General features: G+C 42.2%; 1 protein-coding gene across 3 annotated transcripts in view; it reads left to right on the forward strand.

The window, feature by feature from the left end:
- Positions 1–9393: 9393 nt before the first annotated feature.
- Positions 9394–18308, forward strand: part of nadkb (NAD kinase b) — a 62464-nt gene continuing 53549 nt past the window's right edge. For 2 of the 3 annotated variants that reach the window (XM_060834590.1, XM_060834592.1), the window contains exons 1-2: positions 9394–9525; positions 16459–16770. In XM_060834590.1, coding sequence (XP_060690573.1) covers positions 16466–16770 — 305 coding nt within the window. In that variant the 5' untranslated portion in view covers positions 9394–9525; positions 16459–16465. The remainder of the gene's footprint in view (positions 9526–16458; positions 16771–18308) is intronic. The other variant, XM_060834591.1, reaches the window with a different exon arrangement.

Raw genomic sequence — 18308 nt, forward strand, 5'->3', positions numbered from 1 at the left:
TGGGGGCCAGGGAAACGAAAGTCTTGGAGGAGGTGGAAGGTGTGGGTGGTATTCTGTGGGTGGTATTTGGGGAGTTCTGGTCCATCTTGGATATGACAGTATCAAGGTATGTGGAGAAAACTTCAGCACTAAACTCATTTCCACATACCTTGATACTGTCCTATCCCCCCGGTCAAGGAACTCCCCACATATGTGCGGTACACTACCCACGCCCTCCACCTCTTTTGTTTCCCTGGTCCCCAATGCCTCATCTTCTCCATGGACATCCAGTCCCTATACACCTCCATCCACCATGACGAGGGCCTCAAGCCTCCGTTTCTTCATCTGTCGATGTCCCCACCAGTACCCCTCACTGACATTCTCATTCGTTGGCTGAACTGGTCCTCATCCTCAACAATTTCTCCTTTGAATCCTCCCACTTCCTCCAGATGGAAGGGGTAACCATTGGTACCCACATGGGTCCCAGCTATGCCTGTCTCTTTGGTGGGTATGTAGAACAGTCCATCTTCCACAGTTACACTGGTACCATTCCACACCTCTTCCTCATAGTACATTGATGACTGTATCGACGCCACCTCATGCTCCCATGACAAGGTTGAACAGTTCATCAACTACACCACCACATTACACCACAAACCTTAAGTTCACCTAGCCCACCTCAGATACTTCCCTCCCCTTCCTGGACCTCTCTATCTCCATCAATGGTGACCAACTGAACACTGACATCTTCTACAAACCTACCAACTCCCACAGCTACCTGGACTACACCTCCTCCCATCCTGCCTCCTCTAAAAATGCCATCCCTTATTCTCAATTTCTCCGCCTCCACCTCACCTGGTCCCAGGAGGACCAGTTCCACCACAGAACACATCAGATGGCCTTTTTCTTTAAAGACTGCAATTTCCCCTCCCACATGGTTATGATGTGCTCCAGCACATCTCATCCACTTCCCGCAACTCCGCCCTCGAATCCCACCCCTCCAACCACAACAAGGACAGAACCGCCCTTTTAATTTCAATAAATGCAACGTTCTGCATTTTGGGAAAGCAAATCTTAGCAGGAGTTATACATTTAATGGTAATATCCTACGGAGTGTTGTGAAACAAAGAAACCCCTTGAGTGCAGGTTCATAGCTCCTTGAAAATGGAGTCGCAGGAAGATAGGATAGTGAAGAAGGTGTTTGGTATGCTTTCCTTTATTGGCCAGAGGATCAAGTGCAGGAATTGGGAGGTCATGTTGCTGCCGTACAGGACATTGGTTAGGCCACTTTTGGAATATAGTGTGCAATTCTGGTCTCCTTCCTATTGGAAAGATGTTGTGAAACTTGAAAGGGTTCAGAAAGATTTACAAGGATGTTGCCAGGAGCTATAAAGAGATGTTGAATAAGCTGGGGCTGTTTTCCCTCAAGCATCGGAAGCTGCGGGATGACGTTATAGAGGTTTATAAAATCATGAGAGGCATGGATAGGATAAATAGACAAAGTCTCTTCCCTAGGGTGAGGGAGTCCAGAACTAGAGGGCATAGGTTTAGGGTGAGAGGGGAAAGATTTAAAAGAGACCTAAGGGGCAACTTTTTCACGCAGAGGATAGTACATCTATGAAATGAGCTGTAAGAGGAAGTGGTAGGGGTTGGTACAATTGCAAGATTTAAAAGGCTTCTGGATGGGTATATGAACAGGAAGGGTTTGGCGGGATATGGGCCGGGTGTAGGCAGGTTGGACTAGGTTGGGTTGTGATATATGGGTGGCATGGACAAGTTGGACCAAAGGGTCTGTTTCCATGCAGTACAACTCTATGACTCTCTGACTCCAAGGTCCTCATCTTCCACCCCACCAACATCCACATACATCGCATCATCCTCGCCATTTCTGCCACCTACAAACAGACCCCACCACCAGAGACATATTTCCCTCCCTAACCCTATCCACTTCACATAAAGACTATTCCATCCGCGACTCACCCCTCACCTCCGTCCAAGGCCCCAAAGGAGCCTTCCACATCCATCAGAGTTTTCTCTGCACTTCCACACATGTCATTTACTGTATCTATTGCTCCCAATGCGGTCTCTTCTATATTGGGGGGACAGGATGCCTATTCGCAGAGCAGTTCAGAGAAGATCTCTGGGACACTTGCACCCACTAACCCCACCGCCCCCTGGACGAACACTTCAACTCCCCCTCCCACTCCACCATGGACATGCAGATCCTGGGCCTCCTCCATCACCAATTCCTTACCACCTGACACATGGAGGAAGAAAGCCTCATTTTCTGCCTCAGCACCCTCCAACCCCATGGCATCAATGTGGATTTCACCAGTTTCACCATTTCCTCTGCCCCCACCTTATCCCAGTTCCCACTTCCAACTCGGTACTGCTCGCTTGACCTGTCCTACCTGTCCATCTCCCATCCCTCCTATCCACTCCACCCTCCTCTCTGACCTATCACCATCACTCCCACCTCCATCTACCTATCAAACTTAGCCCAGCCCCACACCTCTATTATTTATCTCTTCACCCCCTCGGCTCACGGCCAATACCTGATGAAGGGCTTTTGCCCGAAACATTGATTCTCCTGCTCTTCACTGGCTGCCTGGCTTGCTGTGCTTTTCCAGCACCACACTCTTGAGAAAAAGCAATTCTTCCACCCAGTAAAACTCATTTGGTCATTTCATACACATAATGTAAATAGTTGTTTGTTTATCTTTAATTTTCTTTCCTTTGTGCAATAACCTGATGCTAGTGGAATAAAGAATCCTTGCTCTATGATCCTGAGGCCATTTGTGTGTTCAAATCTAATTATACACTTAGATGTAATGATAGAAGTCAGATGGGAGAAGTTCACTAACAGGTTATTGCCAAAGTACCTCACTTCAGCTTGTTTCATAACAGAAGATCTTCCCTCCTTGTCAATCAGAGATGTAGCCATTGCTTTGATGTTGTTTGACTAGCCTTGGGGAATTATGTTACTCAGTTTAAAATTTTGTCTGATGAATGCTCCTGTGAAGTACTTCCAAAGGTTTTGCTAAATTAAAAGCAGAGTATAATTGCAAATTGCTGTTAATGTTGCACCATTCATGGTTCAACTTATATGAAAGCACTTCAATTGTTAATATCTTTTGAGGATTTATGACTGGGGGATTGTAAAATTGGTTCGTACGAAGTACGGAGGAGATACCTGGACTCATGCTTTAACGTCTAGGCCTCCTTCTGAAGTTCTCAGCACTACAGATGTCTGTTTTCAGGCAATTCAATTAATTGCATGTGATGTCAAGGAATGGTTGGAGGCACGGAAAACTACAATGCTACAGGCTCTGACAACATTCCAGCAAAAGTACTTCAGACTTGTGCAGAACTTGTAACAACCCTTACTAAGCTGTCCCAGTGCATCTACAAAACTGGCATCTACCCAATAATGTGAAAAATTATTCAGGTACATCCAGCACATAAACCAACGGGACAAATCTAACATGGCCACGTACTGCCCTATCAGTGTACTCTTGATCATCTGTAAAATAATGAATATGTCATCAAAGTGCTATCTAGCAGACATGTTTAGTAATGACTTACTCATTGCCACTTGGCTCCTGGCTTCATTACAGCCTTGCTCCAAATGGATAAAGAAGCTGAATTCCAGAGTTGAGGTGAGAGTGACTGCCCTGACATCAAAGCTGTAATTGACTGTATGGTATCAAGATGTCTGAGCAAATCTGCTGTCAATGGGAATCAGGGAAAAAAAAACTTTCTACTTGTTAGAGTCATACCTGGCACAAATGAAGATGTTTGTATTTGTTGGTGGTCACAGCTCCAGGACATATCTGTAGATGTTCCTCAGAGTAGTGACCTTAGTCCAACAGTTTCAGTTGCTCCATCAAGGACCTTACCTCTATGATAAACTCAGAAATGGGGATGTTTCAACTGATGACTGCATAATATTCAGCACTATCTGTGACTCTTCAAATACTGAAGCAGTCCATGTCCAAATGCAGCAAGTCCGAGATAATATCCAAGTAATATGCATGCCACACAAGGCAATGGTTACCTCCTATGAAGGAAAATTTAACTGTCAATCTTTAATCGTCAACTAACACTGAATTATCAACATTGAATCCCCCACTATCAACATCCTCTGGGTTATCATTGACCAGACGCTGAATGGGAATACACCTATAAGTATGTGTCTATAACAACAAATAACAGGGGCTTGGAATTCTGAAATACTTAACTCAGTTCCAAACTCTCCAAAACCACTCAAACATCTGCCGGTACAAGTCCAAAATATGTTGCAATGTGCTGCACTTGCCAAGGGAAGTGCAGCTTCAGAAGCTGGATATCATCCAGGACAAAGTAGCCCACTTGATTGGCACCACATCCAGAAACATTCTCTCCCTCCAACACTGAAGATCAGTACCAGCTGTGTGTATCATCAACAAGATACAGTGCATAAATTCTTCAAGGATCCTTAAACAGCACCTTCCAAACCCTCGTTCTCCAGCATTTTGAAGGACAAAAACAGCAGATATGTGAGAACACCATGATGTGTGAGATCCTCTCCAAGCCGCTCAGCATCCTGACTTGAATATATATCATTGCTCCTTCAGTGTTCTGGAACTTCCTCCTTAATGGCATTGTAGGTCTATGTACAGCAAATGGACTGTAGTGGTTCAAGAAGGCATCTCACCACCAGCTTCTCAAGACCAGCCAGAGATGCCCACACCCGTGAATAAATGATTAACAACTAGGCACTGAAATTATACTGTGGCATTTGTTTCTTTTCAAAACCATTTGTTGGAGTTTGCATATTTTAAGCTTACTGAATTGGCCATGCTAAAATGCCCATAGTGTTAGGTGCATTAGTCGGAGGGAAATGGGTCTGGGTGGGTTACTGTTTGGAAGGTCTGTGTGGACTTGTTGGGCCAAAGGGCCTGTTTCCACACTGTAGAGAATCTAATCTAATCTTATATGAGTTTGTAGTCATTTTATTATTGTTTGGAGTTTGGTTGTCTTGTAACCTGTGAAGAGGTAAAACCCTCAGATCAGCCATAACCACTTTCCTGAAGACCTTTCTTCAGGATCCCAAATAAGAGTAAGAAAACTCATACAGCTATTCTCCCTGAGAAGTATTTCCTGAAAGTACTGCTTCTGTTGAAGATCCCAATGATAACTGCAATGACGATCTGTCCAAATGTGCAAGGATGCCAGACTGAAGATTCTCTCAAAGATTTCCTTTTATCGTCCAAACATTCACAGTATTTGGCCATTGTTCTTATGCAGCGATTTCCTTTAAGTGGCGGTGCATGTAATATCATCTGTATATAATTACTGTTATGCGACAAATTACATCTTGTTGTGAATGACAAGATTTATTCATAGATTCAGAGTCACTGAGCATGGGCACAGACCCTTCAGTCCAACAGGTCCATGCTAAACATAATCCCAAACTGAACTAGTCCCACCTGCCTGCTCCTGGCCCATATCCCTCCAAACCTTTCCTATCCATGTATCTATCCAAATGTCTTTTAAACATTGTAATTGTACCCACATCCACTACTTCCTCAGAAGGTTCATTCCACACTTTAACCACTCTCTGTATAAAAGATTTGTCTCTTATATGTTTTTTTAAATCTCTCCTCCCCTCACCTTAAAAATGTGCCCTCTAGTCTTGAAATTCCCCATTGTCGGGAAGAGACAACTGCTGGGAGACAACTACTATCAACTCCATCTATACCTTTTGTTGTTTTATAAACTTCTGTCAGGTCACCTCTCAACCTCCTATTCTACAGTCCCAGCCTATCCAGCCTTTGATTATAACTCAAACTTTCCATACCCGGCAACATCCTAGTATTTCTCTTCCGAACCTCTCCAGCTTGATAACATCCTTCCTGACTGGGCGACCAGATCCATTCTTCATCGTAGCTTGCTTCAAAGCCTCTGGACTAGCACAGAAAGAAAGATCTGTAGTGAATTTCTACCTACGGTACCCAGACACCAGAATATGACATGCTAGCAATTCTGGGTATCACAGCATATTACAACAAATTATATTATCCTCCCAGATCCTTTCAAGACGTTATAACGAGTGGTCATACCAACTAAAACAAACTGCATTTTTTCTTTTTGTACTATACTAAGAGTTTATTTTATGTTCATTCAGGATGTGTCCATGGCAAGGTCAGTATTAATTGCCCATCCCTAATTGCACTAAGTTAGTGGGCAGTCTTCTTGGCAATTGAATGGCTTGTTAGGCTATTTCCGACCGTCAAAAACATTGTTGTGTGTTCGATGCCAGATCAAGTAGGAACAGCAGATTTAATTCTCTAGATATTATTAATGAAATCAATGATTTTTTTTTAGAAAATACAGTAGCTGTTCACACTATTATAGATACTTGCTTTTTAGTGAATCTGGATGCTTAAGTAAAGTGGTTCATAAGCATGGTTCAGTGAGTAGCAGCTTTAAGCCAAAAGTGTGTGGGTTTAACTCCTATTCCAGAGTGTTGAGTACATAATCTAGGCTGACACTTCCAATCTAGCACAGTATTGAGGGACTGTTGTACTGCTTGAGACTTTAAATTGAGGCACATGCCTTCTGATATGGACAAAGAAGATCCCATTGTCCTGATTTTAAGAAAAACAGAGGAGTTCTCTTCACTTTCCTGGGATAATATTTAACCCTCACTTAACATTATTAAAATTGATTATCAGCTCATTTCATTTTTGGTGTTTATAAGACCTGTTGTATGCAATTTAGCTGATAATCTCCTTACAATGCAGCAGTGTACATCCAGGCAAATAGGCAGTATTCCAACATGCTCCTGACTTATGTCTTACTGTTAATGGAGAAAGTGAGGACTGCAGATGCTGGAGATCAGAGCTGAAAATGTGTGGCTGGAAAAGCGCAGCAGGTCAGGCAGCATCCAAGGAGCAGGAGAGTCGACGTTTCAGGCCTGAGACCCTCTTCAGGAATCCTGAAGAAGGTCTCATGCCTGAAACGTCGACTCTCCTGCTCCTTGGATGCTGCCTGATCTGCTGCGCTTATCCAGCAACACATTTTCAGTTCTTACTGTTGATGCAAAGGCTAAGGAATGCAGGATGCCTAGCCTCTGTGCATTGCAGAATCTTTTATGTTTTCAGTGTGTCAGTATGTGTGTGTCAGTAGTACTGCATTGGTCAGTAGGATGAAGTGACAGACATTGATTACACACAAGGAATCAAATGAAGATGGCTGGCACCCAGTTTTGGTTGTGACTGTCCTGTTAGTGACACTCTTACGATGCGAACTCACATTCATTGGAACATGAAGCACTGAATATATACCCTAATAGAGTGCAGCAAATCATTCAACCTCTTGTGGCATTGGAGCCAGGTGCTCTTCAGCCCCGCATGGGTGCTGCCCTCTTCAGCGACTTCTATTCAAGCTTTCTTTGCCTGTTGAAATGACCTCCTGCTGCTGTCTGTGGAGAAAAGCTCTTCCCTTCTCTTCTGGACAGCCTTCAGGAAAGCAGGATCCCTAAAGTGTGATGCTAACTTATGCCTTATCTCTGACCGGGGGGTGGATGGGGGTGATGATCAGAAGTTTTGATATTCCTCTAGCCGTCTGAGTGCATTTTAAATATGGCATCCTGAAGTTGGAGCTCAGAGGGTACCACTGGGCTCCAGAAGTTTCTGCCCACCCATTGCAATTGGGCATTTTACTTGCTTGTGAATACTTAATGATCTAACAGGAACTCAATCTCGAGATATTCTGACCTTCGAAACAGACCCTTTGGACCAACCTGTTCACGCCGACCAGATATCCCAACACAATTTCGTCCCACCTATCAGCACCCGGCCCACATCCCTCCAAACCCTTCCTATTCATATACCCATCTAAATGCCTCTTAAATGTTGCAATTGTACCAGCCTCCACCACATCCTCTGGCAGCTCATTCCATACACGTACCACCCTCTGCATGAAAACGTTGCCCCTTAGGTCTCTTTTATATCTTTCCCCTCTTACCCTAAACCTATGCCCTCTAGTTCTGGACTCCCCAATCCCAGGGAAAAGACTTTGTCTATTTATCCTATCCTTGCCCCTCATAATTTTGTAAACCTCTATAAGGTCACCTCTCAGCCTCTGACGCTCCAGGGAATCCATTGTTGATTGTCAGAAAAAAACCATCTGGTTCACTAATATCCTTCAGGAAAGATAATTGCCATCCTTCTCTAGTCTGGTCTACATGTGACACTTAACTGCCGTCTGGGCAATAAATGCTGATCTAGTCAGCGACACCATCATCCCGTGAATGAATGAAAAAAAATTGAAAAGTATTTAGATGTGCAGTTATGACGCCAAAGCTCACACAGCTGTAAGCCAAGTGCTAGTATAGTTTGGTGTTTGGTTTTGCCTGGCAATGGGCCAAAATATTGTTGTCTGTGCTGTTCATTTCTATGACTCTGCAGTAAAAAGCATGGAGGCACTATAAAATCCTGTGAAGTGCTGAAAATTAAACTTTCATGTGATCCATGATGACCCACATCCTTGTATTTGATTAAGGAAACAAGATGAGAATGTTCACTAAATGTAAAGGCGTTGATTTGCAACTTGCTTCATAATCATTAAGCTAATTGAATTTTTTATCTTTGCCCTGCATCTTCATGTGTTATTTCGATTCAATGATTAATCTAATGCCTTCTTGAATGTCCTGATTAAATCTACCAACAGAAACCAGCGCGTACCATTATAAAAGAAAAAAAATTTCAATCTAAGATTGCTTACTGCAACCCATCTCCAAGACATTGGACTCCTTTTGCGATAAATTCTGTGAGCATGATCTTATACCCCCCAACCACCTGGTGAAGGAGCAGCGCTCTGCACGCTAGTACTTCCAAATAAACCTGGTGGTGTAATTTTTAACTTTGGATTATAGTGGTGCTGGAAAAGCACAGCAGTTCAGGCAGCATCCGAAGAGCAGGAAAATCGAAGTTCCATCCAACATCGATTTTCCTGCTTCTCTGATGCTGCCTGAGCTGCTGTGCTTTTCCAGCACCACTATCATCCAGAATCTGGTTTCCATCTGTAGTCATTGCTTTTACCTAATTTTTAACTTTATCCAGACTTTCTTTAATACATGCAATTTTCAATGCCCAAATTGCATTTAGTAATTTGTAACCACCAGCGCCTTGTTTAAGCCAAAGCTCACTTGGCACCACTAACTATTCCAAGTCGTATAGTCGACATACGCGCGAGAACTATTCGGGATTCAGCACGCTCAACCAATCAGAGGAAAGAACTGGATGGACCAATCAGAGGAAAGAATTGGATGAACCAACCAGCGTCCTCAGTTACGATGGCCAATCCTGTAACTGGAGATACAGCGGCGAATGAGAGCTGTTGTTATTGGCGGGTGGGTGGCGAGCTCTAAACTAGGAGTAGTGACGCTTTCTAGGACTGAGTAACAGCCTGTGGCGCTGGGAGGGTGGCGTATGGTGAAGCTGCGGTCGGCTCGCCCTCCTCTCGCCTTTCAGGCTTTGGCTGCTCCTCGCTCTGCAGGTAAAGCGAAGGAGAAAGTTTCCCTCTCCCCTCCTTGTTTCACAGGCTTCTCCAGGCCTTCACCCTTGGCTCAGGAAATGTATTAATATGAATGTTAACAAATAATGGTCAAGAAGGTTTAATTTTTATCAATCACTGATATAATTCCAATACAATATAATTCCAATATTATAGAATACGGTATAATTTGTGGCTAGTGTTATTGTGTGACCTATAATCTTAATAGAAACAATATGATGCATAATATTAATTTCATTTTAATCAAAATACTTATACTAAATTTAAATGTTAAGAGTATTTTCATATCTTGGTGCAGTTGCATGTATTAATGCTTTGTAATATCATATAATAATAAAATTAAATGAGAAACTTGGTCTGGCAGCCTCTAAAGAGAGGCAAAGTAAACATTAAGTCTCTTATGAATCGTCTATGGGATATTACTTCAGATCTCTAACATTTGCAGTACTTTTTTAGTTCCTTGGGTGTTAGAACAAATATACAGAATTTTAGTAGCATTTGTGGAGCGAGAGAGAGAGAGAGATGATTTATGCTTCACTTTGGTCTTTCTTCAAAATGGGCCTTGTTATCTAGAAGGCAGGACTCATCACTTGGTGAGTGAGTCCAAATGTTCTGTTCATTTTAGTTGATTTTTCAGGAGTGTATTTTTTTTCTGAATATTTGTGAAGTAATATCAAAAGGGTGCGAGTGTTTGTTTGAAAGATCTTTTGAATCTGGGGGATAAAGTGGAGGCATTGCTGGTGGAATTTCTGTAATGCTTTTGTTGCTGATGCACAATCATTACAGTACTGGAGTACAATGAATACAACTGCTCTGAATACAGGGATTTTTCTGTCTCTGTCAACACTTACTGTTGTAGCTTGTAGAAAGCTGGATTGGCAATGCTTGATCTGGTAGTTGGATCTTATCAATGCTGACATTTTCAGCGATGTTGCTGCCAAGATACAGGAAGTGGTCAACGTAGTCCAGGGTGTCTCCTTGAATATTTTGCTTGGAATGTGGAATATTTAGCTGAACAGGACTGGGTTGATATGAATTTTGTTTTGGCAACATTCAAGGACAGGCTGAGTTTCTTGGCTGCAGAATTGAAGAGATTGGGAGTGACTTGCAGAATAGGCAGCAACCCTGCAGTATCTCCAAACTGAGGATCGTATTGTTCTCTTCAAGAAGAGGAGTAGTGACAACACTGGTAATGACAAACTAGTGAACCTTACTTCGGTTGTGGTTAGTGTGTTGAAAAAGATTATAAGAGGGTTTATAATCATCGAGAAAGGACAAAGTTGATTAGGGATAGTCATCCCTGTTTTGTGAAGGGTCGGTCATGCCTCACAAACTTTAGAGTACTTTGAGAATGTAATCAAACAGGTAGTGAGTTTAATGGTATTTGGATTTCAGTAAGGCATTTGATAAGGTTCCCCATGGTAGGCTATTGAATAAATATGGAAGCATGGATTGAGAGTGATTCAGCAGTTTGGATCAGAAATTAGCTAGCTAAAAGAAGACTGTGGCGATTGATGGGAAATGTTCATCCTGGAGTCCAGTAACTAATGGGGTACTGGAAGGATCTGTTTTGGATTCACTGCTATTTGTCATTTTTATAAACTACCTGGATGAGGGCATAGAAGGATGGGTTAGTAAATTTGCAGATGACACTAAGGTTGGTAGAATTGTTGATAGTGCAGAACACTGTTGTAGGTTACAGAGGGACGTAGGTAACCTGCAGAGCTGGGCTGAGAGGTGGTAAATGAAGCTTAATGCAGAACAGTGTGAAGTAATTCAGTTTGGAAGGAGCAACAGGAATGTAGAATACTGGGCTAATGGTAAGATTCTTGGTAGTGTAGCTGAGCAGAGAAATCTTGGTGTCCATGTACATCCCTGAAAGTTGCCACTCAGATTAATAGAGTTGTTAAGATGGCATACGATATGTTAACTTTTGTTAGTCGAGGGACTGAGTTTCGGAACCATGAGGTAATGCTGCAGCCGTACTGAACTCTGGTGCTTGAAATATTGCATACAGTTCTGGTCACTGCATTATAAGAAGGATGAGGAAGCTTTGGAATGTGTTCAGAGGAGCTTTACGAGGATCTTGCCTGGTATGGAGGGAAGGTCATATGAGGAAAGGCTGAGGGACTTGAGGCTGTTTTCCTTGGAGAGAAGAAGGTTGAGAGGTGACTTAATTGAGACATACAAGATAATCAGAGGGTTATATAGGGTAGCTAGTGAGAGCCTTTTGATGGTGATGGGGAGCATGAGAGGACATATCTTTAAATTGAGGGGTGATAGACATAGGACAGATGTCAGAGGTAATTTCTTTACTCCGAGTAGTAGGGGCATGGGATGCACTGCCTGCAACAGTAGTAGAGTCACCAACTTTAAGGGCATTTAAATTGCCATTGGATAGCCATTTGGATGAAAATGGAATCGTGTAGGTTAGATGGGCTTCAGATTGGTTTCACAGGTCAGCACAACATCGAGGGCCAAAGGGCCTGTACTGCACTGTAATGTTCTATTCTCTTCTATCATATATACATCTCTGGTCAGTTCCTGATGAAGGGCTTTGGCCTGAAATGTCAATTTTCCTGCTCCTCAGATGCTGCCTGACTGGCTGTGCTGATTTCTAGCATCTGCAGTCCTTGCTTTTGCCTAGTTCATTTTTTTGTGCAGAGTCAACTTAGGTTAGAGTTTTTTTGTTTTGGTACAAGTATTAAAAACCATTCAAAAGGCAGTTGATTATTGAGGTAGATTGTACATGGTATGGGGACCATCTGGCAACCTTAACACTTGTCTGGGTTGAAGGCATCTTGTTTCAGTCACCCACTCGTGACAGTTTCAGATATATTACCATGATTAAATTGAAATGTATTTAAATTTCTTGTGCTCCAAATTTTTGGATATCCATCAAAGCCATGTGATTGAGTCAAATAATTTGGTCTCTCTCTGAGCGTTTGCTCCGTCTGATATGGGATAGGAAAACAGGACGACACAGTGATCATTTTTGCATATGTTGCTGTTTTGACTCTGTTTTATTGTTTTCTGTGTGGATTTGACAAATAACCCTGGGTGTGACATATCTTTATTGGGTGGCAGGTTAGAATTCGATGTGTTGAGCCACAAAGACTAGAACCATCTTGCTGCAAGCACCTTCCATCTTCACTGCACCATAAAGTTTGATGTGGGAATGTCTGTTGCTGATTGTTGCATTGTACAAATGAAGATGAGGTTAGGAGGGTTCTTCCATTGATTTTTGCCCCCACATCACTGATCAGCTGTGTCTTTGAAGACTTGGTCAGCTCAATCAAGAGTAATGCTATAATGTTACTTTGTCACACTGAACCTCACAAAGGTAGGGGAATTCAATGTACCAAGTATATTATTTAGCTGAGGGAGGGTGGTGGATGCAAATCCACAGGTTTCCTTTGAAATTTGATCTGATGAGACTTCATAAATGACTCCCAGGGCCAATCCTTCCCAATTGTACATCACTGTGCCAACTATTATGATATCTGGTGGGACAGGACATCTCCAATGTAATTCCTGGGGATTAGCTGTGAAGTGGAAGATTGAGTACAGATATGACTTGTTGAATGGTCTCCCAATCGTGACACGTCCCAAAATATAAGTTAGAAACAGAACGAGTGAGGACTAGGTGCGCCATGTCTTGCTCGATATGAGGAGAAGCTTGGGTGCTCCAATGACCACTTGATCAATGTCACCAGGAGCTCCTTGCTCCTCATAGGGCCACCATGGGGGCGATGCAGATAAAGCACAAACCAAAATATCATCAACTGCAGAACAGGGAGACAGTGTGTCACACCGTTATTGCAGGTGCATCAGTCCATGATGAACCTGGTAGGAATGACCACTGCACAGGACTTCGGAAGATTGTGTTTTGTGGCAATACTAGCATGCAATGGGGATAAATCCAGCACTAATCCAGGAATGAAGGATTCCTGCCCGAAACGTCGATTCTCCTCCTCGGATGCTGCATGACCTGCTGTGCTTTTCCAGCACCACACACTCTCAACTCTGATCTCCAACATCTGCAGTCCTCACTTTCTTTGTGTATCTACATAAGCACAACCAACCTTGTGAAGCTACTGAGCAAGACTACATGGATGTTCAATAACTGTAGCAACATGTTGTAGTCATAGCTAAGTATTCTTACAATCATGGTGCTGATCAAAGTTTCTGCAGTGAATTTTGTTTACTTATAGACAGTTAAATAACTAACTAGAAGTTCTATAAGCATCTCAAAGCTCTAATAGCACAGCCAAGCAAGATAGTACCAAAAACATACACATTGTTTTGGTGGAAGTTTTGAAAAAGTGATCCAAAGTCTTCCTTCTAAAATACCATCATTACAGAAGCCAATCTTCAACCTAATCTTATCACCCTAAATGAATCACTCAAAGCGAAGGCTGTGGGGGGAAAAAAACAACTGGCAGTGCTGATACTGTACTCCCCAGAGCTAGCTGTATCTAGACTAAACTGTCCCAGTATAGCCGCAACACTGCCACCTATCAGACAAAGTGAAAAACTGACCAAACTGAAAGAATATCAAAATATCTGAAGTAAAAAATCACACAACACCGGGTTATAGTCCAACAGATTTAATTGGAAGCACACTAGCTTTCAGAACGGCGCTCCTTCATAAGGAGCGTCGGTCCGAAAGCTAGCGTGCTTCCAATTAAACCTGTTGGACTATAACCTGGTGTTGTGATTTTTTAACTTTGTACACCCCAGTCCAACGCCGGCATCTCCAAATCAAAAAATCTGAAGCAATTCACCTTCAGGACAAAGTAGTGTGCTTGTTTTGGCTTCCCACTCAGCCCCTTATGTGTTCGCATGATTCACCAGTGCATCATGGCTGCAGTGTGTATAATTTGTAAGAGATACTGCAGCAGCTAGCTTAGTCTTGTTTGAGACCAGCTGAAAAGCCACAATCTGAACTACCTGAATGGAAAATCAAGGACAGCAAGCTGCTCTCTGAATGAGAAGGTGAGATTCAGTAAATTGGGTCTCCAATTCTGAGTTCAGAAAAATTACATGTGATTTAGTTGAATATGCGTAATTCTGAAGGGACATGACAATAGAGTTAGGTTATCTTTCCTCTGGCAGTGGATTTTTGAACCAGGACACAGTCTCAGGGCATGAGGTCAATCACTTAGCACTGAAGTGAGGAGAAATTTCTAGATTCAGGAAAGGTTTACAAAGCTTTTTATTTGCATACTTTGTCTTTTAAGAGAGATAGGTATTTGATCTTTTCATGGGATCATTGGAGGTGGTAAGTGGGCAGGGCAGGAATGTAGAATTGAGATTTGTTAGCTGGGATAATAATATGTGAAATATCAGGCTCAACTACTCTGGCATTTTTTTTGCATGGGATGTGACATCTGCAATTTCACTTCTAAGCCAAAATATTCAGGTGGGGCATTATATTACTGATCCTTTGCTTCATAAATCTGGAGTTCCTCTCGCTAACAACACTGTATGAGAGTATATTCACCACAGGAACTTCAGTGTATTAAGTGGCATAACATCATATTCATCAGAATGCTTTGATAGGGATAATAAACATCAGTCTTGTCCCCAACCAATCAATCAGTTTAAAAACTTCTATCACAGTCTAGTTCATAACTTGGCTCACTTGCATATGTTTGTCGAACCATACTCTAGGGAGTCCATGATATTGGAGGCAAGGTACTAGTATGGAATGGGGGTTGGCTGACTTGCAGGAGACAGAAAGTGAGGATAAAGGGGTCTTTTTTCAGAATGGTCATCAGTGATGTAGTCGAGTCCCACAGGGGTCAGTAGTAAGAGAGAATAGTACTTTGGGGCACAATCTCAGAATGAAGGGAGAAATGTTTAAAACAGATGAAGATGTGAATCTGTGGAACTCCTTGTTGTAGAAGGTAGTGGAAGCCATGCTACTGAGTGCATTTAATACCACGATAGATAAATTATTGAAAGGAAGGGGATCAAGAATTATTGGGCAATGGCAAGAGAATAATGTTGAGAAACCTGTCAGCAATGATTGGTGAAGCAGATTTGAAGGATTGTGAATAGTCTATATCTGTTCCTATATCTTAATCTTGTGATGTAGTAAACATGGTTTCCTTTATTACCTTTTCTTTAAAGAATAGAATCCCTACAGTGTAGAAACAGGCCCTTCAGCCCAAAATTTCCACACAGACCCTCTGAAGAGTAACCCACCCAGATCCATTCCCCTACTCTCTTTTTACCCCTGACTAATGCATCTAACCTACACTCCCCTGAACACTATGGGACAATTTTAGCATGGTCAATCCACCTAACCTGCACATCTTTGGACTGTTGGAGGAAACCCATGCAAATGTGGGGAGAATGCGTAACCTCCACGCGGACAGTTGTCTGAAGCTGAATTTGAACCCGGGTCCTTTTTGCTGTGAGGCAGCAGTGCTAACTACTGATCCACTATGTCACCCTCTGATTCTCTAACTTTTCTTTTCTCCATGTGGTTTTTAACCTTGTGTAGGAACCTCAGCTACCCTTACACTTTAAATCTTGCTACTTGTAGTCATCATGCAGGCCGAACAGGAATCAACCAACAGCTGATGCTATGCTCTCTACATGCTGGGCTATTGAGAAGGTTGAACTGAGGCAAGATCACAGCAACTGAACCAGTAGACAAATTTCACAAATGTCATAAGCACAAATATCCTGGTAAAGGTCAGATTCTTATCTCATTCATTTGGATATTTTCACTCAGGTTGACCATCTGATGTAGGGGCAGCAATGTTATCACCAGACTATTGTTAGTTGTGATGTAACCAATTTGAATTGCATATTTTTGTGTAGTACAAATATTGATCTAAATTATTTTCATTTGTTTCAGTCAGTCATTTTATTTTGTATTTTGTATTTTTTCTTCCTCAGTAGTTTTATGATGGATGCAGCAGATAATGGCAGTGCCCTGAATGGGGCAGAAATGCCCCAAAACCCCTCAGAGACTAGGTCTCAGCCTCCACCCCAACCCCAGTCTGAACTCAAGGCCTGTCCGGGTGAAGAGGTGTGGGAACATAGGCGATCTGGGCGATCATACAAGAAGGGAGCACAAACATCCATGCCAACTGATGAAAAACCGGAATCTGTCTCATTGAAGAAACGGGACCAAATGTCACCCAAGAGACGGGAGCAGGTAGAAAAATCTCCACGGAAAAGTAAGACTCATCGAAAGGTCGGACACAGGTACAGTAATGGTACTTAGCTCTTCACTCTCTGCAGATATGGTCAACACTCTCACCCTTTAGGAACAGTTAATATATTGATATCCTGTGGAAATAATATCACCCACCTGGAACAACCAGTGCTGTAGCTTTGAAAATGGTGCAGAGAAGCATTACTAGAATTACTGAGATGACCTCTTAAGAAGAGATTTGAAGTTGGGATTGTTCTTGGGAGCAGAGAAGTGGAAGTTCAATAAATGTTCAAAGGTACGAGGTATTTTGCTGGAATAGTTGTTACGAGGACCTACATTTGAGATCATGATTTGGCGATGCCAGTATTGGACTGGAATGTACAAAGTTACAAATCACACAACACCAGGTTATAGTCCAACAGGTTTAATTGAAAGTACTAGCTTTCGGAGTGCCGCTCCTTCATCAAGTGGTTGTGGAGTGCACAATTGTAAGGCACAGAATCTATAGCAAAAGTTTACAGTTGTAAAGTGCAGTCTGTAAACTTTTGCTATAAATTGGGTCTTATGATTGTGCATTCTACAACCACCTGATGAAGGAGTGGTGCTCTGAAATCTAGTGCTTCCAATTAAACCTATTGCATTATAACCTGGTGTGTAATCTGTAACTTTTGAGGTAATTGATAAAAGAACTAGAATGGAGATGCTGGAAGGATCTTTCCTCTTGTCGGAGAGACTGGAGCTTCGAGACTCAGTTTTAAAAAATGTTTTTCCATTTAAGAAGAGGTGTAAAAGTTGTTTTTGGAGTGTTGTGATTCTTTGGAACTATTCCCCAAAGAGTGATGGAAGCAGAAATATTGATTATTTTTAAGGTAGATGTAAATGGATAACAGCATCTGATTCACTGTTGCGTGTGTAAAAAAAAAAATTGCCAATCTGTGAATATTGAACTCTAATAAAGGATGTTGTTAAAGTTGAAAGGGTTCAGTAAAGACTTACAAGGATGTTGCTGGGGTTGGAGGGTTCGAGCTCCAGGGAGAGGCTGAATAGGTTGGGGCTAGTTTCCCTAGAGCATCTGCGTTTGAGGGGTGACCTTATATAGATTTTTAAAATCGAGGTGCATGGAAAGGGTGAATAGCTAAGATCGTTTCCCCAAGGTAGAGGAGTCCAAACCTGGAGAGCATAGGTTTAAGGTGAGAGGGGAGCAATTTAAGAGACTGAAAGGGCAACCTCTTCACGCAGAAGGTGGAGCTGACGGAAAGTGGCATAGGCTGGTATAGTTACAGCATATTTAAAGAATATATTGTTATTTTCTTTAATTCTAAAAGTGAGCATTAAACAACAACTATTCACAAGTCTAAACTCCCCCCTTGTCTGAACTGCTTATTACCTGCCTTTAACTCAATAATAATATACTGTTCCAATAAAACACTTTTATTAAGTTGGTGTAAATTTAATACCATACAGCGATTGTGGTCTTCGGTGTCTTTGTCTTGCATCTGAAGAATTCTCTGGGTTGTTGTCTTTCTTTTTAAGGTGAAGATGTTTCATATGAAAAGTTTCCTCTGCTAGAGTGTTTCATTGTCTTGGG

This window comes from Hemiscyllium ocellatum, chromosome 13 (assembly GCF_020745735.1).
Source record: "Hemiscyllium ocellatum isolate sHemOce1 chromosome 13, sHemOce1.pat.X.cur, whole genome shotgun sequence".
NCBI lineage: Eukaryota > Metazoa > Chordata > Chondrichthyes > Orectolobiformes > Hemiscylliidae > Hemiscyllium > Hemiscyllium ocellatum.